The 25,606-nt window shown below is 42.0% G+C and overlaps 1 protein-coding gene and 1 non-coding gene across 5 annotated transcripts in view; one reads left to right on the top strand and one right to left on the bottom strand.

Annotated features, from left to right (window-relative positions):
* Window positions 1–2,592: 2,592 nt before the first annotated feature.
* Window positions 2,593–25,606, bottom strand: part of Phlpp (PH domain leucine-rich repeat protein phosphatase) — a 135,603-nt gene continuing 112,589 nt past the window's right edge. For 3 of the 4 annotated variants that reach the window (XM_076818967.1, XM_076818968.1, XM_076818969.1), the window contains exons 6-18: window positions 23,370–23,527; window positions 22,556–22,702; window positions 10,571–10,718; window positions 9,199–9,324; window positions 8,943–9,096; window positions 8,810–8,870; window positions 8,121–8,375; window positions 7,500–7,709; window positions 7,230–7,392; window positions 6,435–6,718; window positions 5,485–6,324; window positions 4,989–5,229; window positions 2,593–4,672 (exon numbers count right to left, since the gene is read on the bottom strand). In XM_076818967.1, the coding sequence (XP_076675082.1) occupies window positions 4,214–4,672; window positions 4,989–5,229; window positions 5,485–6,324; window positions 6,435–6,718; window positions 7,230–7,392; window positions 7,500–7,709; window positions 8,121–8,375; window positions 8,810–8,870; window positions 8,943–9,096; window positions 9,199–9,324; window positions 10,571–10,718; window positions 22,556–22,702; window positions 23,370–23,527 (3,246 nt within the window). In that variant the 3' untranslated portion in view covers window positions 2,593–4,213. Of the gene's footprint in view, window positions 4,689–4,988; window positions 5,230–5,484; window positions 6,325–6,434; window positions 6,719–7,229; window positions 7,393–7,499; window positions 7,710–8,120; window positions 8,376–8,809; window positions 8,871–8,942; window positions 9,097–9,198; window positions 9,325–10,570; window positions 10,719–22,555; window positions 22,703–23,369; window positions 23,528–25,606 lie in introns of all 4 variants that reach the window. The other variant, XM_076818970.1, reaches the window with a different exon arrangement.
* LOC143372762 (U5 spliceosomal RNA) lies at window positions 9,708–9,828 on the top strand. Its single transcript, XR_013086356.1, has one exon. It is a non-coding gene; the product is annotated as a U5 spliceosomal RNA (small nuclear RNA).

The raw sequence follows: 25,606 nt of genomic DNA, 5'->3' as shown, positions 1-25,606 counted from the left end.
AATTTATTTAAAGAATGAAATCCAGTTTCCTTACAAAGCCCCTTCTTTGGGGGCTACCAGGGTCCCTTGGCCCCCTCTGTGTGCGCCACTGATTTTATTTTTATAGTTTAATGTTTAATTTAGGTACTGCAATTTACTGCCTCGGTATTAATAAATGTTTTACTAGTTTTATGTGGCTGGTTGCCAGTATGACAGCTGAAATTGATTAATCACGGCAATGATTTATCACGAAGATATTTCATAAATGTCACGCTTAAAATCTTGTTTCTGAGGTGGTAAAAATCAGAACGTTTTATAAAAGATTAAGGCGTGGCGTTAACGAACGTCTGCATGTCGTTTCGGGATTAAAGTTTATCTAAAAATGCGTCGATACATCAAACTGTTGGTGATAATGGTCGATTGATTATTCGAGTAGGTACTTATATAATTTTAAGTACACCGCGATCAAGCTCCGGGGGTCTATCTACCAAATTTCTTTACTCTCGGAGCGCTGTTATTTAATTAACGATCTTTATTTCGACTCTTCCAAATCTGCATTACCCCTCCTCTCCAACTTTTGAACCTGATCAAGTCCTGCCACCTATTTTAAACAGGAAGCAGCCGCGTTGCCTGCTTCAAACAACACCAGGCATTAAGTTCCTCCATCTCGATCCGCGGAGATTACGGCGAGCCACAAAGAGCCGAGAGAAATTTCTCTTGCACTCTTATCCCTTCTAATCCGTCCCGCCGATTCGGGTAAAAAGAGTCCACGGCGATAGAGAAATAGACGGTTTAATGCTGCCCGACAAATAAGATAATGCTTATCAAGGCCGCCGCGAAGGCATTAGATGGCGGAAAAACAACGATAATAGAACGATATCTTGGGGGGAGGGGGTACGTGTTTGTTAATTTATCGCTGCTACGTTTGAAAAATACACACAGCCGAGCGATGCGATTTGTTCCGGGTCAACGAATCGCGGCACCAATTGACAGAAGCCGTGATTTTGTATTTAATTAGATAATGCTGGTACATTATCATTAGGCATCGCTGTGGATCGTTTTATTTGGTAGGTTCAGGTACAGTGGTCCCTATATGTTATTTTGGTACAAAAATACGTTTCCTCATACTCGTTCATAGGGAGAAGAAGAACCCCATCGTAGACGAAAGTTACATGTATCGTTAAGGGGGTATACCCGTTTGAACCCTCGGAAAATGTATACATTTTGTGGATTTTTTTACAAGTCAACGGTTTGATGCAGATTTCCCGTTTTTTAACTATGTTTACATAGTATTATGAACTACTTATAAAAAAAGTTTCAGTTAAAAAACTATTGTTTTTCGGAAGTTACGGATACATGTCCGAAAGTCTCTCGATTTTAGACGGCTAAACGGTGGCCCTAAAAACTCGCGCTACGTTCAACCAATTTACTTCAAATTTTGCACGCAGAATCATAATAAGATTCCACATCGTCCAACGAAGGCGATTTTGAAAATTTTGAAAAATAAAGAAATGGTGAGAGATCAAAGGTAAAGTTAAATTTTTCTAAGAGAAAAATCCACCTTTTTCCTTTATAAATAATAAGCGGGGAATCGAAATAAAAAAAGCCTTCGTTGGACGATGTGAAATCTTATTATGATTCTGCATGCAAAATTTGAAGTAAATTGGTTGAACGTAGCGCGAGTTTTTAGGGCCACCGTTTAGCCGTCTAAAATCGAGAGACTTTCGGACATGTATCCGTAACTTCCGAAAAACAATAGTTTTATAACTGAAACTTTTTTTATAAGTAGTTCATAATACTATGTAAACATAGTTAAAAAACGGGAAATCTGCATCAAACCGTTGACTTGTAAAAAAATCCACAAAATGTATACATTTTCCGAGGGTTCAAACGGGTATACCCCCTTAAGTCCCTGGTGCCAAGGTGCTCCAAGCATTTCCACCGTTCTAATCAAACGCACACAAATCGGAAGTCCGCCGTTCAGTCGGCGACGATTTAATGAAATGGATCCAACGCCGGGGAAGCGATTTCTCCCCGAAACTATTTTCAAATGGCCTCTAAAGCTCACTGTAAGTAATCCTACGCTCGGTACAAATAGTGCGAGATCCGCGGTGTTTGCCGCTCGAATAGGAATCGCGTATCTCGGACGGACGTTTTAGCTCATAGTTTGGCTTCGCGATAACGTATCCTGATCGCTCGCTACGACTAAACATGCATATTTACGCGCGCATCTCACGTGCGCTTTAGAATATATTACATCGCTTTTATATACAGCATATTTTTTTTTTTTTGTCAAATTCAGAGTCCTCTTAAAATTCTTTTTCGTTTACCACTTCGACGTCACTTAATGTTTACAGTAATATTTACATTCGCGTAATAGCGTTGCGTATTTCATATATTTATATTTAACCGTTTCTCTGCTGACAGGGATAAGCAATAATTTGAGAACCGTTTGGTCCTTTGGCCTCGCGGTTAGGGTTGCCACCTTTTTTTACAGGAAAATAACGCGAATTTGCTTTAGTTGGGTAGAAAAGAAAGCACGCTCGGAGAAACTAAAGGTACATTTTCTTCGTATTAATTTTTATTTCTTCTGTTAGCAATAATGAAGCATCACCTTGTAAAAGGGGCTGCAAAGTTGAGCTTACGCAGATGCGGCCAGCGTGACGCCTACAGCGACGATGGGCCCGACCAGTGCGACACCATAAATATCATAAATTGGCATCGGGGTCCTTAAGAGTTTTTCCCAAAAGGACAAGAGGGGACTTTCCACGGGACGGAAAGGCAGTCGATTACAGACCGGGACTCGGGAAAGGCCTTCTCGACTCTACCGATTTTTAACAACGGAATAAAACTATAACGATTAATTTAGAAAGCGAGTTAATACTCGCAATTTTAAAATATTCTTACACTTCCAAACATATTTTTTATTGCTCTTAGCATTACAGAGCAACTTTTTATAATTTTTAATAACTTCGTGGAATTATTCCACTGAATATTCATATTGAAATATATAAATAATTCGTTCTTTGTTAAATTAAGAGATGCCCTGCTTCTCTCGTCCCGCCGCTTCACATTCGTGACAGAGAAAACATTCTCAGTAAATGCTGAGGTGGCAGGAACCGTCAGAAGATAAGAAATTACTTCGAGATGATGATGATTTGTGTACGTTTGCCAACTATACATGTACGTAGAATATTATTCCGTTACGTTTCACGTAGTATCATTAAACGTGAAACAAAGTGTTTTCGCATACTTTATTGTTGGAAAGTATAGAGCACAAGTACGTATAATAACGTAAGATACTTTATTTTAAAGCACGGGTGGCAACCCCACTTACGGTCCCCATGTTTGTACAGTATTCAGAAATTTATAAGTTAGTTCATAGACACACATTTGGCAGCGATTTTTAACAGCTACGAAAATTTATAAACCCTGACACATGTGATATTCGTATCTCACATACATAACGTACTTACGTCATTAGCGATAGCTTAGTGTTTCCCAACCTTTTTTGAGTCGCGATCTCCATTTACAAAATTCAAATAACCTGCGACCCCCGTGTAAGGCACGGTTTTAACGAGCTAAAGGCTTAGAAATAGGTATTTCAGAATGTAATTCTAACTTAAAGATATTTAAAAAAAGACCCAAAACCGTGTCACAGGTTGGGAACCACTGCGATAGCTCGTTCAGTCACTGGGACTGAGTAATTATACAGTGGAATCGATTTGGTAGCGCGACTGACGAACAACTTTGCGAATAAGCACGATAAGGGGGGATATCTCCGACATAAAATTCATAAAATTCATTTTACGGGGAAACAACCCAATCCGTTCAAAAGTACATTCAACCGAAATTAAGTTTCCGCGCAACCCTTAGATTAGAATACGCCAATGTTACTTTGAAAAAGACTTCACCCGTCATCGTTCCGCGACGGCGAAGCCAAGTAACTCACAAAACGAAGATGTTTATCGTACGACTCGAAAAAAGGCCCGAAGCTGCTTTATCGCGATCAGGCGTATCTCTAGTGTAGCGAACGAATCACGCGCTTCGTCTTATCGATTATACACATATCTCATTAGAATTCACGCGGAGGAACGATATCTTCCATGTTCCTTTGCTAGACAAACAGGGACAAGTGCCTCTGCTGCTGCTTCGTGTCGACCGTTAATACTGATAACTCATACCTTCCAATATGCCTATCACAATTTCAAAATCGACCGCGCTGCGCACCGCATCACAGCTCCGTCGTGGCTACTCCCCAGTATTGCTGCATCCTCGACGCGTCTTGCTCCAAGGAGTCCAGCCCGTTCCTTTCCTGAATCACAGCGAAATCGTACTCGAGATTGTAAGGCATGAGCCTCTGCAGGCTGCCGAAGTAGGCAGCGTTGGGCCCCCCGTTCAGTAGTCTCCTTCCGCTGCCGAATCGCACGATGGGAGACCTGGGAACGGTAGGGTTGAAGGACCTGGCGCTACCGAATCTCTTCGACAGGAATGGCAGGTTGCTTCCCAACTGGGGGGTGGACCTCGATTGACCTCTGCGCAAAGGGGTCCTCGTCAGGGTGTCCAGTTCCTTGTCGAATAGTAGCTGAGTGTTCTGCTCCAGCATGTACTCCCAGCAACGAAACTGCTCCTCGCTGAGGGCGCCAGACCTCTCCGACACGGTGTCTTCCTGCGTCGCCGGGCCAGTCGGTACCTGTTGTAAAATTTGCCTTTCAATCGATCGTGCCTCGTGGATTCAAGCAGGCCGGGGACTGGGTCCGTGGAAGAATCGATTGGGGATGGGGGTAGCTTCGGGTTAAAGATTCTTCGTTTCCTGTTGGCATCCTGGACCTGGGGATCTTAGAAATTATGTTCTTGGAAACTATAGTTCACTAGCTCAAACAAAAATACTCGACGCCTGCTCGAACCCATTACTACGTTCAGGAAATAATAGGGGAAGAGTTGTCTGGGTTATCAATGGAAGTCCTTCGAAATCGATTCTTCCTTCCTAGAGTAGATGAAAATCTTACCTTTCTCGTGCCATTCTCGTGCACGAAGACGCTTTGGCGAGCTTTGTTCGTGACCCTGGAGGCGGCACTTCCAGACCAGACTCTACCGGAAGGGTGTCTGGACTTGAAGGTGCTGTCGCTGGCTTGGTCGGACTGGCCGCTTGGCGAACTCCTGTCGTCCTTGTACGGTGGACTTTCGTTCTCTTGCGCGGGTCGACGGTTCTTGAAGTATCTTCCTGATCCGTTGTGAGGCTTATTGGACCTGGATCATTCGAGAACGCTACGTTACTCGACCCTAGTGCTCTCTTCGGGTCTGGTCGACTTAAAATGACTTGGCTCGAGGACATTTTTCGTTGCATCTATAGTACACCACTATTTCCCGGTAAATAGAGCCAAAGGGAATGACAGAGTTAAAATATCTAAACGACCTAAGGAAGTACCTACGCTCCTAAAAAAATTCCGAAAAGTTGCAACAGACTAAGATAGATCCGTCTGCAATACCAACAGATTTCCTCACCTATTCACGATACTCTTCAGCACCCCGTTCAAGTAGTAGCCATCGTTCGCGTGACAGCAGCAGGGCCCGGGTGGTTTATGCGCAGCAGGCGGCACGCAACAAGGGCAAGGGCAGCCGCCATCGGTCTGCCCTCTATTTTTACCGACAGCGTGCCTCAGCTCTCTCATCAGCTGATCCAAATCGCCCTGGCTAGGCCCCGTCAGTCTTACAACCACGACGCTCAAATTATCCTCCGCCCCGTAAGCCTGAGCCAGGTCCTGGAGTCTCTTGGCAGCTAGAACAGGACTAGCCTCTGCTCTGGCTTCTCGAACAGCCTCCTGGATGCTCAACACTTCCCACACCCTTCTATTAGCGATGACCACGAACTCGTCGTCGTCCTCCAAATCGACCTCCTCGAACGTCGGGTCCGGCACCACCAAGGGGAACATGGCTGCGTTGCCCAGCTGATTCTTCACGGCGACTTTCTTCGGCGGCGCCAGGGTCAGAGGGCCAGCTGCCCTGCAGAGGACCGCTTTGGCGTCCCCGGAAGAAGCTACCTTCAGGGAATACCGCGTGGCTGCCTTTGGGAATCCTTGCTGGGACTGGACGCGGATAATGTGAACCAGGGTCGCGTCGATCCCGTACTTCTGACCTTTCTCCTTCAGTTCCCTGTGAGCCGAGAGTAACGTGTACTTCAAGTACTCTTTTGACGTCTCTCGGACGGTTCGTTCCTCCAGCAAGAGACGGGGTATCATTTCCTGAAGAGCACAGGGCGCCTCTTGGTTAGAGCCGCCGTCGAACAGGCCGAAGAGGCCCTCCACGTTGCAGAACGACGGCATTCTGACTTGGGAAACGTATAACCTGGGCATCGAGAGGTAGCGATTGAGGGTGGCAGTGGCGGGAAATCTTCTTCTTTTGCGAATATTGTATGTTAGAGTCGCCTACGAGAAATAAACTCCAAATGTATTCACCTTTCCCTCGAGCCTGCGGTTTCTGAAAATCCCAGCCGCCACGGTTGGTCCGCGCCCTTCTCAGCGGAAACGATCTCCTGCTGATGGGGGTGAGAGGGTAAGCTCGGCCGATTTTGTCCCGACACATCGACTAACGATATCGGTCGCTGCGATCTGTACACTTGGAATTGCCTCGGGTCCACGTGCAGCCTCGAATTGCAGGATATGTCGAGGAACTGTAGTTGGGGTGGCACCAGAGTAGCCAGATTCACCCTGTCCAATTGGTTGTGTGCTAAATCCAGCACCTATGCGTAGGTTTATATTACAGCATTTATTACAATCGGGAAGTATTTCCCTTTCTGCCTCGATGACATCGATTTTGTCGATAATAACTATTTAGGTTCACATCGATCTCTACATCCCTTAGGGAAAGCAACTTGAGAATCGCTTATGCTTTCACTTTAACCCTTAACCAGTGATGTGAAGTCATTTGAAAGACTCCTGCTGGATTATTTTTCCTATATTTTCCTTCTTTTCATTCGATCTTGTTTTACAATAAGTGGTATCACGAAGATAACTTTCAGTGGCTTTGTAGAAAACATGTAACAGTATCTTTTCAAATATGTGATAAAGTGGCTAATAACTCCAGTATATGTTAAAAGTAAATTTAGACTTGACAGTGTGAAAATTATTAAAGAGGAGTCTGTGAGACTCGCGTCACCGTTTATGTCACAAAGTGGGACGTCGTCGGCTAAGGGTTGAGATAAATAACTTCCATAAAATAATTAATCTGCCACTTCCGTGTCAGAATGTTACCTTCAATGACGTGGTTTTGTTAAACGTTGGGCAAGTTAGAAGCCTGTTGGAATGAACACGTAACACGCGCAAATGCCTCAAATTGGCTACGTTATCTGGCAGGTACTGAAGGCGGTTCCCAGATAGCACTAATTCCTCCAAGTCTTTCCACGAGGCTATGCAGCTGAAAATTCAAATGTCTCGATTGCTGATCATCAGCCTCCGCGTGAAAATAGCAAGCCGAAGGTGCGGCTATCAGTGGGAGCTAATCGGAACAGCTCAGAATTATACCTTTCCGGAAGCGTGTCCAAAGTGTTGTAGGCTATGTGAAGAGCGCGCAGGGACGTTAGCTTCGCGAGGGTGTCCAAAGCGGTGTCCGTTAAACAATTTGCGGTGAGGTACAGTTTCTCCAAACTGTGACCGTTGTGTCGGCCCTTGCTGCCTTCTGCCATGTGAGGAAGCTCCGACAGCCGATTGTTGGAGAGATTCAGAACCTTCATTCTAAGACACAGGCACTTCTCGATAGAACATCTTATTTTCTTTAATTAGCGATGTCGTTTCAAATTATTTCAATAATTTTCAGAACTCTTCCTGTTTCAAATAAGCACAGGATCATTTAAAAATAAATCAGTATCCCCTGTTGTGAACAGTATAGCCATCGCCACTTAAATATATTTCAGATCACAGAGATGGGGGAACGATTTAATAAAATTTTAAATAGTTTTATAAATACTCAAATCGTTCTCAGTGGTATCCATATTTTGGCTTCTCTAATTTTTGTGAAATAAATGTCTCTTCTATCTCCACCGTACTGGAGTTATTTAGGCAGCAATAGTCACCAATGAAGGTGAGAAATAAAAGTTGTTAGTAATAGTTAGTGGACAAGGGTGAAGAACGAAATTCCTGGCATACTTTTCTGTGTTGACGAAGAAACTCGTCGGCAATGCCGTCAGTGCATTGTCTTGCAGCGTCAAGTGAACGATGTTTAGCGGTTTTCTGGGCGGTGGAAGGGCTTGCAGTCTATTGTGGGGTAGGTGAAGAACTTCCAGCCTGGATGGTTGCGTCAGCAGCCTCTCTGGTAGGGCCGTTAAGGCATTGTGCGAGGCAAAAAGGGCACGCAGAACCGGAAGGTCCGGTGTCCATTCCGGAAGGGCGTCTAAATTGTTGCTAAAATTCATTTTCATCCGATGTAACAGATATTTCACTGTACACAGGATATTCCATTTAACTCGATCCCTTCAAATGTCTTTATTAATCTCGATGGTATAAAAGTCTATCATAGGTCTAAATTATACATTTATAGAAAATTTTATTTCGATGGTTTTATAATATAAGAATGATAAATGATGCTTAAATTTCGAACGATAGGATCTTCAAACAGATTTTCTTTTGATAAAGAAAAATTACGTCCACAAAGTGGGTCCTTTTGAAAGGTAATTCTACATACAGGATCAAGGGACTTGAAAAGATCAAGCTGAAGGGAGTATCATATACACTGGCAGTATTCTGAAAAGCAAAATCTAATCTCTTTAAAAATGAAAAGAAGACTTGCTTGCCATATTCATTTACTAATTACTTTGCCGAGTTCCATATTTACTTACTAGGAGACATCCAGGTGCTCGAGGTTCACCGGCACAGGCTCGATAATCAATTTTTTTAGCTCTGTAAAAATTATAGATTGAATTTCGCGTGGACTTTAATTCCCCAAGGTGAAAGAAGGGGGAGGAATCTTACTGTTATTTCCAGCGATAAGGGAAACAAGATTTCTTCCGCAGACAGTCAGCTCTGTTAAAATATTTCGCGCGCACCGTATGCTCCTTAATTCTTGAAGAGCACTGATGTCCAATTTCTCGATGCTATTTTCACTGACGTCTAGATGCGTTAAATTCTTGATTAAAGAAGAAAATGGAAACAGTAACAGGTCAATAATTATCATCACGGAGGGCCCACGCATTAAATTATATTCTTCGTTATGGTATTAAACGCTTACTCCGTAATTTCCGAGAATAATGTTCCCTTTCAGTTGATTGTTCCGTAGGTTCACCTTGTACAAATTATTCTGATTGCTCTTCTCATCCTTGTAGACTTTAGTATGGTCTGTTTTCGACAGAACGTCCTAAAAGTATTACAATATTTTTAGCTATTTGTATAAACAATTTTGAGTACTTTAACAAGACTTTTAGTCTTTGCATATTTCATCAAATTCTGACTAAGATTATTCTTAGTTGTCTTGAGTTTTATCATTATTATTATCATCAATTGTTATTAATTTTTTATTATAGGAGATATTTCTTATTTTTAAGTATTTTTGAAAATTGTAATACTCATTTGCTTGGAATAATCGAAACAACTTAATGCATAGGGTGCCCAAGAGCATATGTACGGCCCTGAGCACCGGAGCTACTGTACTACGCCGCTAGGTGGCTTCTAGTATAACCGTATACTCGAAAGTAAAGTTTGCACGAAGGTACATATAGAGGTGCTCGAAAGATTCTGTCGTTACTCTGGTTTCCCTTCAAATTACGCATAAATCTTTCGCCTTTTACTAAAGATTTCCGTGGAGGGGAACAATTGATGAGTCTATAGACTAATTTTTTTTGCACCTGGCGTAAGCTAGGTCGTAATAAATAAAAAACATAATTTTCAGGAATATTGATATTACCAGTTATCAGAAAAGTTTGTTAACTGGAGATCATTAGAATAAATTAATGGGAGAATAATTTTACTTTTAAGTAAACTGGATAGTACTTTTACGGAAAAAAATCTGAAAAACAATTCTTACGTAAAATCTAACTAATTAAAAAATCACACACGCGCTAATTGTTTATCACCCAATAAGTTACAGATTTTTTAAGACAAGATTGATAAGATTACTCGCTATAAATGTATTTTTTGTCCATATATCACGATCGATCAGAAACCCCCTTTTTTGCGACGAAGATCATTACATATCGATATTTGTTCTACCAATATTTTGTGCCACTTCTCATTTGAGAAATGTGGGACAAACACTTGACCATGTTTGTCGATTATATCAATAAAAAGTGGCAGACATCCGTTATCACTGTTTCCGAAAAAAGAAAATAAATCGTCAGACTTGATTAGGAAGAATTTTGATCAGCAAGAACGGAAGTTTTTTCCATAAACTTCCACTTAAACCCTGATTAATCGAATTTCTGGAACAACACGTCTCAACATTTTTTTTTTTTTTAAATCAGCACATTCGCTGAACTCGTTAGCTTGGAACCGCAATTTCCGCAACGTGGGTTACTCCATTCCACGGCCGCTCACCGTGACGGCTTCTCTTCGCGAATTCGAAATTGCAAAATACTTTAATAATTCCATGAAACGCATCGACGTACCGTTAGCATGAGGGCTCGCATGTTGAAGAAAGACGGCAGGCTGCCGAGGCAATTGCCAGCCAAGGAAATGTTTCTCAAGTTCTTCAGCTCGACGAGCTCGTGCGGCAAATCTTTGATCCCATTACGATCCAAGATCAGTTCTTTCAGGCTGCAAAAAGGAAACGAAAGTGTACGTTGCAAAAGCAATCGAAATGAAATTTCCAAGTTCTCTGATTTACTCTCATAGCTTAACTGTGGAAATAGCGTAGACTTAGCGTTAAGTACATATCACGTACACCTAGTTTTAAAAGTATTCGAGTAGGTACTTTGCTTTTAACGGCACAGCCGTGTTACGGACGTAATGAAATTCAGCTTAAGCAACTAATATCGCCGTGTTACACACAAACTTCCCCCCAAAAGGCTTCATTCACTTTCCGCGAGGGGTTAACAATCCTGCACCTCAAAGGTGCAGCATTTTAATAACTTCCATTCAGATTAATTATTTCCATGTCTCGCTGAAAGTTCCCGCAAGTATTGGTGTGTCAGAATTCCAGATTCCCCTGATCGACGTCGTTCATAAATTGCGCCGCGCCCCCGGCCCACCGCGTATCGATTGATATAAATTAATCGCGACGGATCGACGTCACGGTTGCGCAGTGCAACGTGGTCGGTGTGCACGCGTTGCACCCTCGCTGCACGGACAAACGAGTCGGTGAACCTAAACGAACGGGGCCGCCCACAGGATGTGCACTTGAGTAGAAAGTTTGAAATTATGGTGAAAACCTTCCTGCCGGTAAGCATCTGTGTCATCGGGCGGACTTTCAGTTTTTAAAGTAAAATCGACATCGTCGCGAGGCAACAGGCGTGGACCGAAGTTGAAAGCTGCACGCAAGTGACTTTGAAAGGACAACTAACTTTTTGTCTGAGAGGTGTAAAATCGGCGGTGTACACGAAGAAAATTCTCTCCAATAAATATACTATTTTCTATATTCTATAATCACTATCCGTAGTTGAAGATTTTATAATTTTCGCAAGATCTATACTTCAGCCTTTTAATTATTTGAAACTCTTCGACCACAGTTGTTACCACGATTTTTCGTTGTCACTGATTTCTCAAACGTACATATTCCTCGAGCACGCACTTCGTGTTCCACGACACGCGGTTCCCTTCTCACCTGTTCCGCCATTCCCGTACGCTCCAGCTGCTGTTCGCGCTGTTTAAAAACCAAGTACCCCTCTGAAGACCTGCAGTATCTTCCCTGGCACACCGAGCTGCTTCCTATCCCAGATATTACATTCTCCACGAAACTTTCCACGCATCTTTCAGATCTTCCATAATGGATCCTGCCTTCTGCGAACGTCCGCTCATCCAGTTTTCAGGTGTGCACCTTCGCGAAAGATTCTCTCAGAGCATCGGCGTCCAAGGTCCGTCAGCCACACGCGGATAATGCGAGACTCCTTGACATAGTCATCCGGCGAATCCTTCGTGACTGCCGTACACTTTCCAGGTACGATTCCTCGATGAACGCGGCAAGTAGCCAAGTCTACAGAACCACCGCCGTTTCCACTTTCTTCGACGCGATAAGACGTCGATAAGAGGAGTTCGGAAAGTTGCTAGGTGGTGCACGCCCGTGCGAGCTCTTCAGGGGGACTAACAACTCCTTCGCCAGGCAAAGCATGTCCGAGCTGCACTCCTGCCGCGATGAAGAAAGAGGGAGACCAAGGATCGCTCGGCTGACCACTCTGACGTAACAGAACAGAGAGATTAGCCGGCGGCGGGCGGTGTGCGCCAAGTGGGACTATGGTGATTCTTGGTGTTGTGGTCTAGTTGTGGGCCAGCAATCGGTGACCAGCGACTGGCCGACGACTTGGGCCGTTCGGCGATAGGTCGGCCTAGTTACGGCAAGGAAGCCGACGATTCCGCCGGCAGCTTCCTCGATCGATGGTTGTTAGCGCCTCTGTATAGTAGCGGAACAACAAGGGATGTGCGCTCTTTCTGATCGGACTTTCTGATCGGGAAGTAATTGCATGGTTTCGCTGGTTGGTCTCTGGCATTGTTCCGCGAATGTGGAGCACGCGGCCCGTCCGCAGACGAAATTCACCGATAAGCAGCTTTCAAATGGCGCGCGCCTTGCGAGGGGCCCACGTCCACGGAGTTGGCAAACTCTTCCTGGGTGCTTCCACCTTTGGCGGATGCAGGGCCTGTGTATATCTGCCCTGTATGCTAATTGTCAGATAAACTCAGATATCCTACACCACTTTTCGCTTGAAAATTCCATACCCCGCAATCAAAATCGAGTAAATTATTATTGTTATAATTATTGAAAATTAAACGGGCATTGCCCAATGCAAAGCACAGTTACATCGACGTGATAGGATTTTCCTGACACAGCGAGGGGCCCACGTCCACGGAGTTGGGAAACTCTTCCTGGGTGCTTCCACCTTTGGCGGATGCAGGGCCTGTGTATATCTGCCCTGTATGCTAATGGTCAAAGCTACTTGTTGCGTTGGTGTCACTTCTTTAAGGAAGTAAGAATTTTTTATCATGACGAGCCTCAAATGTGACACGAATGGGTGTTCTGAGCTGTGGATGAAGGGATTTGTATTGTGGGTCGAAATGGACGCCGTAAGTTTTAAATTCTGGTAATATCGAAAGGTGATATAAAAGATTGTTCCGAGCAAAGTGGTCCCCGTGTCCGCCATACAGTCGACTATGAAGATATGTAGCATTCTTCAGGAAAATGAGAATTTTGATAACGATAATATCAAAGTGTGATGTAGAGGCTTGTTCTAAGAGACTACGCAGGGAAGTTGTATATTGTGGGTCAAAATGGACCCCGTCGTCCAACGCTCAAGAATCAAGATCCTCTCGCAGGTTGCAGTCAAGTAGTCCCTCTTTTCTTTTCCCATTGCTCCTTCCGGCAATTTGTTCAGCCACATTTATTTCTCGCATTTGTAACTGGTATTGGTGGGTGTCCATAGCGAGGGTGGGACTGTTGGATGTTCCTCGATCGTCACAAACGGAATTCTTCTTGCTCTGGCAAATAATACACTTGTCGACGAGTAAAAGTTCTGTAAGGGTCACTTGCACATGCAGTTTTCCAAAGACCTTATTAAATGTTTCAAACGATTCTTTTGTCTGCCCAGGGAAGTAAATGGACAGGTGGAGGAGGGTTTCCTCTGCTCTTTGCTTTGACGTTTATGTATGAAGAATGATGCCCGGTGTGTTTGCTGTTTTAAGGAAATGTTGCTGTCTGAAATCGATACGACAAAAGTCGACCAGCTTTGTGGATTATTCGTGGTAGAGATTGCTCTTCCTCGCTGTAAATGATGAAATAGCTGGATTGTGTTTAGCGTTCCTTCTCAAGAGTTCTTTCTCGAGAAATTTTAAATTTTGCTTATTTGAAATACTGTCTTTGTCGAGAAACTTAAGTCTAGGAAATCGCGAAAGTATGAACACATCTACAATTTACAGTTAGTCTTATTAGTAACATTAGAACCTATATGAATTACAATAGAAAATCTCAGTAGAGAAGATTCGACATTTACTGATGAAGGTGGTCTTAAATTCTTATTTAACAATTTAGAAAAATTGTATACCTACTGAATTAAGTAATGAGTTTCTTGGCTAGGAAAGAAAAAATATGGAAAATAGGAGACAAAATTATTGTATCCCTCACAAAATTTTTGCATATGTAATCCAGAATCTCCAAAAAGATTCAAAAGACGCGTTTTTTTAATTTAATATCCAAGACAGATATATATAAAACGGCAAAACAAATTCTAAGTAGCTAGACTTTTCGGAAAATATAACAGTAACAGAAAATACTGAAAAACTTACGGATCCTCAAAATGAAGAATTACCATTAAGAAAACAATTAGAGTTAGAAATCGCAGAGAGCCTCCAAGAATTTAGTATCAACCAAGAAAAATATAAATTCCGGACTTTAACATAGGAATTTCATATTTTTCAGTCCCATGGAAGAAGAACACTCAATTTACCATAACTTTTGCGTGTGCTACATACGATGAACCCAACATCCACTCAAAACGAAAGATATTTTTCTACAGCTACAAATTTTATCACAAGAAAAAGAAAAGAAATAGATTAAAAACCTACTTTAAAACAAAAAAGTAATGTTTCGCTTTGCACAAATTTTGTATTAAATAAATATCGATTCTATTTAATATCTGTTTTTTTCATTTATACAAGTTTTGTGCAAATTGGACAAGAATGAACAATTAGTTACAGTTTTCCTGTGTCCGATAAATCAACATTATTCCATAAATATAAATTTTGTAATATTTTTTTCAACTTCTCGAGAATTCTCGAGAATTCTCAAGAAGTATGATCTAATTTCTTATTTCTCGAGAAAGAAAAACTATCGAGAAATCAGGAACCCTAATTGTGTTCAGAAAGAATCGTTTATATGTGCACATTTTCCAAGTGGCATTCAATTTTTGAGTCCTTAAAGTTTAAAAATCTCATTTGCCCTTTTAAACGAGTAAAAATGCTAATTTAATATTTGACTGCCATTTCACCACTTTTTATTAGACAGAATGCATACCATAATATATAATACAGAAAGTTTATATGTTTGCGTGCTTAAAAAAATATATAAAATCAGAATCTAAATTCCGGGCGGAGCCATGTAGTAGAGTTAATAGATTTATATAACTTACGGAGTATTTCACGTTCAGGATGTTATAATCAGAAGCTGAATTTTTTAATTGCATTAAAAACCTCTTCTTTCTCTCATCCATAATGCAAAAGTCTATTCACATCGAGCAGGAAGTGTCCATTGCGGTAAAAATAGTGTCTTTTCGATGTTCCTGAATTTTCCAGTAGCCTTATGACATTTAACTTTAATGGTCTCTATTTTAATGCTAACTCAATTCAACCATTCGTATCTTCGAAATTAAAGAAAGTAAGTTATTCAAGTCGCATTTCGGTAACGATTCGAAGCGTTTATTATTCGGTAATAGGTAATCAGCGTGGCTAATTATTTTGTCGATGCGTGCTTCTTCCTTATTAACGAGATACGAGATATTTCTAGAATTGATTTGCACTTACAACTTGCTGGGGGCTTAGCGAACTATATCGAGCAACTATTTTCATATCTTAGGACAGCAAAAAATAATTAATATCAGGATATCGACACTTGAACATTCACTTACAACCAGAACCAGAGGTCTAAAGAAATATCTACCCCTCACTTTCCAAATGGAATACCAAGATTCTTTCTTTGTCTTCAACGAACTATAATAAAAATTCATTGAAGGATCACAAAAGGTGGCAACCCACTCTCCAAGGTTCGCAAATTACTGAAGATCGTCAGTTAAATAATTCAGGCATTATATTTGCCGATGTGTATCAAATTTCACCCCCCCCCCTTCCTTATGATCCCTTTACATTTCCTGCACACCACGCAAACACTACACGCGGACGTTATAATTACAGTTAGCAGGAAAAAGTATTCCAACCGCAAGGTCGGATAAGGGAATCAGTAGCTTCGTCCTTAATTAATGGCACGTGCACGTAACGAAGGCAGAACATGTACGCCTCGTAACGTGCAATTTCCACGGACACGTTTCCCGGCAGCGTAATCGTATCAAACCGTTTCGTCATTTATTTTTCAACCCATTCAGCCTCGCCCCTGTCCAATCTTCCACCGCCCCCTGAATCGTACGCGTGTCTATAAACTAAGCTGCGCGTCACAAGTATCCCTAACTCCAAACAAATTCAATTTTCTCCAGGAAGGGTAGTTCCCTCTGGCTCTAGCCTTCGAATCACTTCCTCGCCACTGTGTCGGATATTCAGGGACCCTTCCCTTAAAATTATTATCACGGGGTGCCTTCCAAAGCTGGAGTGGCTGGGAAGCGAAGTTTTTCTTCACGATAATACTTAGGTACGCGTAGTTCGTAGTCGATGGTAACCACTCGCCCCTGAAGGCCACGCGTAGCGTTCGGATTCGTGGACTGGCAATTTACACGAATAGTGCTTTGTGGCAACATGCCACAACAGGGAAGAAATATGCATTTTTTTGTGGCACGAACAGCGAAGGTAAGTGGATGAAAAATTATTACGAGAATAGACAGAGTTCGATGGTAGATATGGGGTCCATTCTGACCCAGAATACAATTTCGCTCATCTCAGAATGAACTTAAACTTTAAAAATTCCTGTCTCTTTAAAAAAAAGTGTAATAACGATAATTAGTAACACCGGGTCAAAATGGACCCCGTATCTAGCGCCATCAAACGAGATCCATAAGCCAAGTCGCAGGGGTATTACATTCTGTCATGGTACAGACAAACGTGGCTCTGATCGCGGCAAGAGAGCCGCGAATTATTGGAAAGTTTCGCATTAATACGCGGCTCTTCTTCCTCCGTTGTTTCTGCGCCACTGCTCCCCGATGTATGACTTCTGTCGAGCGTGTTGCCCAACTCCATTCTACCGGTAAGTGGAGAGTTGCCTTAGGTTCTGCGCGCTGCAGGTGTGCGTGCAACGTCTTTGTACGAGTTCCTTCTTTTTTTTTGTTGTTTCCCTCAGGTGGAGGCTCTCTGTTCGCGATGGTATGCACGCGTGTGTAACCAGTGTTCGTGTATCGGTAGGCCCGTGTTCACAGCGTAGTTCCTCCTTCTGCAGGGCTTCGGGTATCCCCGTTTCTGGCCGGTGGAAAGCGGTTTTCGAGAAACTTTACGTAATCACCGACTTGATTACACGGGCCACTCGCGAGCATCGCGGCAAGACAGCTTGATTTATTTATTTAATAGCTCGTGTACACCTGATTCTTCCCACTCGGAGTGGGAGTTTGGAATCTCTTTTACTAGATTGGTCCCATTTGATAGTACACTAATTTCTTACGCGTTGCGCAAGTGGCAGCGCGGCTTAAGGAGTAACGCCCACACGATGTTAGGTAAAAAATGGTAGGATAACTTTGGAGGTGATTTTAAAGAAATTTGTGAACGTTATTCAATTTGATTATTGGGGAGGTTCCGGTCTAAAAGTCGATTTTTTTTTATTTTATTTTGAGAATGTTCAATCTTTTAGGAATACGCGTTTAAAAGGATTTATTGAAATCCTGAAAATTCCCGAAGTTATAGGCATTTGAGTAGCGGCAAATGCATGGGTAACACCCGGCCACTCGGCACTCGCGTAAAACTTTAAACGCGTTTTTCTCGAAACAGTGTTCTCAAAACGGTGGGACCTGTATTTCCAGAAGTTATTACCCAATTCGACTGAAACTTTTTTTATTTTGAAGAATACACTTCTGGCTAGGGGGATACCAGAAAAAAATACAAAAAATTGAAAATTTACAATTTTCAAAGGCGTTGAAAGGATGAAAACTATAGGGAAAAAGTGATTTCAAACTTCAAGTGTCGTTATTTTCTAAAAAAATGTAATTTTTGTATTTTTCTGGTTTCCTCGCTAGCTAGAAGTATATTCTTCAAAATAAAAAAAGTTTCAGTCGAATCGGGTAATAACTTTTGGAGATACAGCTCCCACCGATTTGGATGAACTTTTTGACGCTTTGACTTTAACGTATCCCCAGTGCCGTCTACAATGATTAATTATAAAACAAAAAATATACTGCTGTAGCTCAAGATATCCTTAATACAATGCCGAAAGTCCTATTAAATTATATATAGTAGTTTTCCTTTAATTAATTCCTAAATATCTCTAGACCGGAAGGTCCCCTTAAGGGGACTAGGCAGTCAGATCGCTCGAAAATCAAATATTTTTTACAAATTAATTACCAGGAGATGAATACAAATTGTGACTAGTACTTTTAAGTAATGTTTGTTAATACTTTAAACAGTAAAAAAAAAATTATTTGAATAATATATACATATGTATGACAACGCTACAGTTGCCTGATATATAGGTGTTTTTTCTGGAGCCGCTGTAATTTTGCAGTGATTCTGGCCGTAAGAAATTGAATTGTGAAATATCCTCTGAAATTGATACTTTGCCCTGACCCCCATTCTACTCTGAACCTATTGAAAAAGAAAAAATATCAAAATTATGAAAATGACGGCTGCAAAACGGCAAATTTTAAAGAAACTTGATTTTTCTCCAGGGAAAAGAGCCATTTTATTTTTTTTTTTGTCAAAACAGAAGTTTTCACAGACTTACGCGTAGGTTCAGGTCGTAACTAGACATGTTTCACGTATTCTGAATTTTTTTCAAATCGACTCGTATCTCCGTTTTTTCGCAATCACTGCAAAACGAAGAGGAAATATGATTAAAAAAAAACGCGTTTAAAGTTTCGAAAGAGGAATTATGACGCGCTCGACCTTTTCGGCTGTAAAATCCTTAATTTTGCGAATTATGACATAATCCAAACGGCATTTTCCTCGGGAAGGGTGGTACTTTCGAAAAATATAAAAAAAAATCGAGTTTCCGACTGCCTAGTCCCCTTAAGGCATGATGCTTTGCGGTGACGCCAGGTCGATTACTTTTTAGAGTTGATATCGGGGAGTTTGATTAAGTTGATTTGCGTATGATGCAGTTCAAGTGCAATTAGGGGAGGGTTTAAGTCATCACTTTGCTGGTTTCGAATTTGTTTAAGAAATATAGGACTTTGAGTGCAATAATTGCAATAAGTGAACAATTTCACGTGGAATGATTCTCTGATTGGGTTGGTATGTTAGTCTACCTTCTTTTTCATCTTCCTGTCCTACATTTTATAATTGATTCTTATTACAAAGTCCATTTTTTACCGTGCTCAGTGTAACATAACTATATTTATATTAGTTCTACTTCTTCTTTAGTTACCGTTATTTCCTCTTTGTTCTTTCCTCCGCCGTGATAAGTATAGCAGAAATACTTTTATATTACATTTCTTACGTCCACCTCTTAGTTTTAATTGCTTCTTCGCTCGCCACTGTTCTAGAACACATTTCTTCGCAATAACGGGCTTAATAGAAATGCTTTCCTATTACCACTACTTTAGCTGAAAAGGGTTATTCCTCTTCTCACTCGTTCTCTGCTTCCTTCTGCCGTGAAAAATTCTTTTTAATTCTGTTCTGTTGCTGGATGATTTTATACAATGGGCGACTGTTAATGCTAGTTACAGGAAATCGATGCAACTCTGTCACAGTGGGGGCAACTCGCAACTCTATATGTTAGCTGAAGGCTTGCATAACTAAGTAGCAAACTTTCAATTTCTAAGTACAACTTCGCTTCGAATACAACTGCTGCAGCTAAACCAACTCTGCGACTACAGCTTCGCGCTGCTACAAGTGCACGTCTGCTCTTCGTTAGCTTACTAATCATGAACAGTTGTATCACTCGTTCGACAGAAAACTTCAAACGCTCGAAAGCTAATCACAGGCACAGAAACTTTGACCGGTCATCGATTCGTTTTTTTCTAAACTATCTCCTTCGTAACCCAAAAATTACCATTGGATATATACCTCTAATCTTGCATTGAAAATAAATAAAAAATCGGGTGATAAAAAGATCACTACCTGCGATAAAAATTAGTACAGTCTTCGGAAACGTTGCAGCAAATTTTCGTGTAAATAATTTGACTGATTTATAAATTCCCTTGCGTCGCGAATTGAAAGAGGACATCGGTAATTGTCCTCGCAAACTGAATGGAACGATCAGAAATTGCTCCGAAATTTGCACGATCAAATTGATCGAAAGAAAGCAATTTAATTTCTCCTTGCGTCCACAGACGTTTCTCTTTAAAGCAACCGCTCGGATCAACGAGCTTCCGGGCGCCATCGTTCGACTCTCGGTATCGATTCCCTGTTCCACGCCAGCTCCAATTATCCATGGCGGGATAGGCAATTTATCTTAATTAGCACACCGCCGACTAGGCAAGGCCGTTGCGGATGCAAGGAAATCGGCGAATAATATATCTGACTCGTCGGCTCGTTCGATTAATTAACGGATAACTTTCTATTATCATCCGACCGGAAGTCCCGCTGATTTATCGCCAGATCGGCGACACGATAAACCGCGATCACCTCTGAAAATTCCAGCCGCGGATATCCCGCATTAACAACCGAGCAGTAGCGAGTATTTTCAGCCGAGGAGCTCGAACGTTTCCTCGATTATTTAACAGAAGTTAGAGAGAATGCAAGTACCGTTTACGTTGCCTCGATTCCGTTCCCTTTCGCAGGGGGATGAAAAGTGGAGTGTTGTATTTACCGTTGGCGCAAACTTTCAGCAGGTTACCATTGCGATTCTTACGTACCTACAAAGTATGCACTTATATTGACGTTGCATAATTCAATTCCCTGCTTGGCGATAGAATTGAATTAGTCACGAGCAAAGTAATTGGATCCGACGAGGTTCGAGTGGAAACACTTTGCTAATCGTTTTTCTTCATTAACGAGTAGCTGATAGTTCTACCGATACGCGGAGCAAATGTTAGATAAACTCAGATATCCTTCACCACTTTTCGCTTGAAAATTCCATACCTCGCAATCAAAATCGAGTAAATTATTATCGTTATAATTATTGAAAATTAAACGGGCATTGCCCAATGCGAAGCACAGTTACATCGACGTGATAGGATTTTCCTGACACAGTAGTCTGAAGAGCTTCTAACCGAAAGAGGAACTACTACCGGAAAAGAAGTCGACATAGTTTAGATACGAGCTAGCACTGAACATTAAGTAAAACCCCACGGCAACTATGAAATTTTTAATAATTTACTTGAATAAATTTCTATTATTTACTTTTATTATTTCACCTATTTACTTATTTCCGACACAGATCCATCGTGCCAAGGCTCAACAAAATCGGCGTCTACCACATGGTGTCCTCCCCTTGTAAGTAAAGTCATTAACTGTCTTTAATTAGGCAATTCGAAACACCAGTATGATTCTACAACGTCAATACTCGTCCCAAGGATGCCATTCTCAACATCCCCCGATTCAGGAAACTTCAAAGACCGAAACTCAGACAGGAAACAGTCGCTGACTTACATTTCCATGGCATTCCTTCGCCATTCAGGTAAATATGCCACGAAAGCTCCGACGATTAGTTTCGGAATATGCGCGCCGGTTTATTACCGGGGTGGGTGTGTTCTACAACTGAACTGCTCGTCAAAATAATACTTTCCTCTGACAAGTTAATCCAGCTTTACGTAATACCGCACTGTCTACGTAATACCGCTCAGGAACGACGTCAGAAGCATTCCAGATTACGGATTCGTCTACGCGATTGAAAACATTTCATTGGAGAAACGTTCTCCGCCAGCCGGGAATATCCTTCAATGTTCCAGGCAAGGGATCTCCCACGTGAAACCGCGCCCGGGAAAGCCTCGTATTTCTCCGTTTCTTTCATAGTTTTCAGCGTTTATTGATAGTCCCGAGGAACACTGGTTCCTCCGGAAACCAATCCGACCCCCAGCGATTTTTCACATATTAAACGCCCGCGCACAGGGGGTGCAGAGCCCGCGCGCACTCGACCCGGTGGATCCACGAGGCGGCGGAATCGTTCCAGGATCGATCCCACACGCTTTCGGACTAAAAACTTCCGGTCGTCGCGGCGCGTTGCTTTTGTTTCCGTTCGCGCGTCACGTTGGAAAAATACGAGCTTCCTGGGAAACTCGCGTAAAAAAAAAATTGGGAGAGAGATATGGGAGATGTTAGCGGGAGGGTTGCGAGTTCAGTGACTCTGCACGAAAACGGCACTGCAAAAGTGATTAAAACTGAATATTCTGATATTTATCAAAAGTCACGCGTTAAATTGAAGTCGTTCGAACGTAGCTTAAAATGTAAAAATTAAAGCAAGCCTCGAAATGAGCGACAGTGCTTTTAGAAGATGCAAAGGTAGTTTTTGTAGTATTGATTTTGTTTTTAGAAGAAAAGTCACCATTCATTTTATGCACTCCTCGTGTTCAGGGATCTTGGAGTTATTTCACGAGTACCTACGTCGGCCGGCATATTTCTCTTTATGGGAGAATGCAGCGACATCGTTCCTCCGAGCAGCCCCGCGCGTGTTTCCGCGTGCAGAATCTGATAAAACTGACTTTACATACTTGATAAGCTGCCTTACGTCCGCTGGAATCTTCTCGATTTTGTTGTCCGAGAGGTTGAGGTGGGTCAGGCCCCTTAGCTCCAATAATTCCAGAGGAATTCGACTCAGCTCGTTGCTCTCCAAGTGGAGGGTACGAAGTTTAGGGAATCTGCGTTGAAATAAACCCGCTCTTAATTAACTTATCTCCGCGCAATGGCTCCAAACAGGCACACACACCGTTCGAGGCTATTTTCTTGTCTAACTTTCGCTGTTAATTGGCCGGAGACGTTAATAAGATGCAGAATGATCAGAGAAGCTCAGTGCCTACCATTTTATGAAACAACATTTACATTGAAGCATTGAAATGCTGTTTTCAGTTGCATCTGTGATTCGAACGTATTTAGTCTGTTAACTGAGTGAGCGAGTTATTAATTCGCCATTTGGAAATTCAGGGGAATTTCCCAAAACGATATAATTTCACGTGGAAACGCGGTGGTAATTGTGTTTGCACAGAAGTAGGAACGCATATGCAGCCTTCACTGGTAGGACGAGTTAATGCGCGTTCAATCATTTTTAAATAAACTGGGGGCACATATTTCTAGCAGATAAACGGTCCAATCAACAAATCGAAACCCATTAGTGGTCGAATAGAATATATCAAACAGTAAAATTATTTTTTAATAAGCTAAAAATTCTATAAAAAATTAATAAAATTTCTCTCCGTTTTGCAACTAGAAGGACTGATTTTGTTCTCAGTGTGCAAATTCTGCTGTCCTAGAACACCGACGATCCCCCGAGCCGAAGACTCGAAAATCCCTATTTCGATTGTCACGTACCTGTGCAGAAGCGTCAGATTGTTGTTGGTGTTCGTCAGTTGATTTTGGCTCAACACCAGCTCTTCTATGGCGGGGAATGCTACAGCACTGTCAGGGATCCTTGACAGGCCACCGTTGCTCAGATCCAATTGCTTCGGGCACGATGACAATTGCACAGCCTGCAACAACACCAGCACCATTTCGGTTAATGAAGGCGTGCCAAAATTCACTTTCTGCGACCTGTCTGTCGAGAATTGGTCTCTCCACCTTCTAACAGCCCTTTCAAAAACCAATTTCGAGCTTAGAGTACGTGTTATTAAATTGTTGCGTTCGTGGCAGACTACGCGTGTGTGTAATAAAGTCGTCGTTATTATTAAATTGGCGAGTAAAGTAGACTTAGGTACTTATTAGGAGTCAACGAAGCAATTTCATCAATGTCGCTGATGTTAAGCCTCTGAACCTGGGGAATTTCGAAAGAAAAAATTTTCAAAAACAATTTCATCGCCCCAAATATTTATATTTTATCGCCTCAATGAATATTTATTAATTTGATATAACTTCAAAATTTAAATTAAAATATACAGAACGTGTGTATACTTAAACGTTTGCCGAAAGTAAAAGTTACCAATGCTTCTCTACTTTCCGGAAATTTAATGGCACTTCGACAACACGATTTTCTATCGACATTTTAATGGTCGAATTGTAAGGAAGCAGTGTTCCTCTGGTTTCCTTGATTTCGAGGTAGGAGCAGGTAGGTTTTGATTACCTCGAACTCCAGAGAGTCCGTGTCGATGGTGTCCCTGTCGAAGTCACGTTCTTCCATAATGGCGATCAAATCCCCGATGTATACCATTTTTCAAGTGCCTCACGAGTCTCTAACGATAATCATCGATCCGCGCACGTACACTCCCGCGCGGACACATATCTCGCATCTGCGATCGCGTGATCGAAGCTGCTGTGGCGTCGATTAATTATTTCGCTAATTCTAATCGCTAGTCTCCTCCCTCGTTCACCTTCCAACGAGAAAGCCGAGTTCCATGGGATTCAACAGCGCTTCGAACGCTAATGGCACCATTTCCTTCTTAATTCCAGCACGACCCACTAATGGCCTTCATATTCTATTTATAGAATCCTGATACCATAAATAAATTCCAATGAACTTTGCGTCAACGTCGCGCAATGCAATAATAATACTAGCCAACCGTTGGAAGGGATTTGGAGAGGTATATTTTCAAAAGATTTTCAGATTAATTGATGCGCTTCCAACTTGCTTTTAATCACCCGCCGATATTATAGTATAGCTAATCATAAATGAAGGGTAAGGGGGGAAACAGGGAATACCGCGGAACAGCATTATCGAGAAAATTAAGTGTTTTGTTCCCGCGCAGAGTGGACATTACCTGCCTGTTTTTAACCAGGGGGCATTTGAACTTTACAACCCTTTGTGATTCGACAGTTCTGTTGTCCCAGTTACCACCAGCAAAATATCCTATAAATCGCAAAAAATGGGCATTCCTCGTCTTTCCCCTTTCCCCGTCGAATGAGTGCAAACATCGAAATCGAGATGAAACGCTAGTACCTCCGTGGTTTATATTCTCCTGTGATTCTACTCGCGCGCGCATTTACGTCTGGCAAACACCAGCCGCGCATTCGTTACGGTGTCTATCGCTATAATAAATGGTAAGGATGATAATTTCCGTAATGGAACGCTGGCTGCCTCTGTACACATTCAATAAACACGAGGACCAAAGAGTAAAGATGCTTCGCTGTGTATTATGCAATGTGTAAGTCTGGCCATAAGTTGGCCAGTTCTACTGTCGCGGCTGATAGTCGTGGAAAGTTTCGCGAAATTGCGGAACACCGGCTCCCGGGCATGAATTACATACGATCAATGATAAACGCAGTTGCCGGCAGTTTCGCGACGTATGCACCTCATGGAAATGCAGTTGCATTCGCGGGAATGCTAAGATTCATCGCGCGAGTTATTCTATGCACTCGTCGGAGGAACTTTGCCCCATCCATTCTGCCTTCAACTAAACTCTTATATTTCAATTTCTGAGGGCCATTATTCTTGTTCGAATAAATGGTAGGATGTTCTCGACGACAGTATAAGTGGTAGACAGAGTTTCTATTGTTTTGGTATTTTTTATATTTACCGAGGAAACATCCGTTTACCTTTCGCCCTACTTTTGGCCAAGGCGAGGTGTAAGGTAATTCAGACACCTCGCGCAGGGCGATTTTAAACAACTGTTTTAGGA

This window comes from Andrena cerasifolii, chromosome 8 (assembly GCF_050908995.1).
Source record: "Andrena cerasifolii isolate SP2316 chromosome 8, iyAndCera1_principal, whole genome shotgun sequence".
NCBI lineage: Eukaryota > Metazoa > Arthropoda > Insecta > Hymenoptera > Andrenidae > Andrena > Andrena cerasifolii.
Note: the sequence above shows the minus strand (reverse complement) of the source record. Positions and strands in the feature narration are given on the sequence as shown.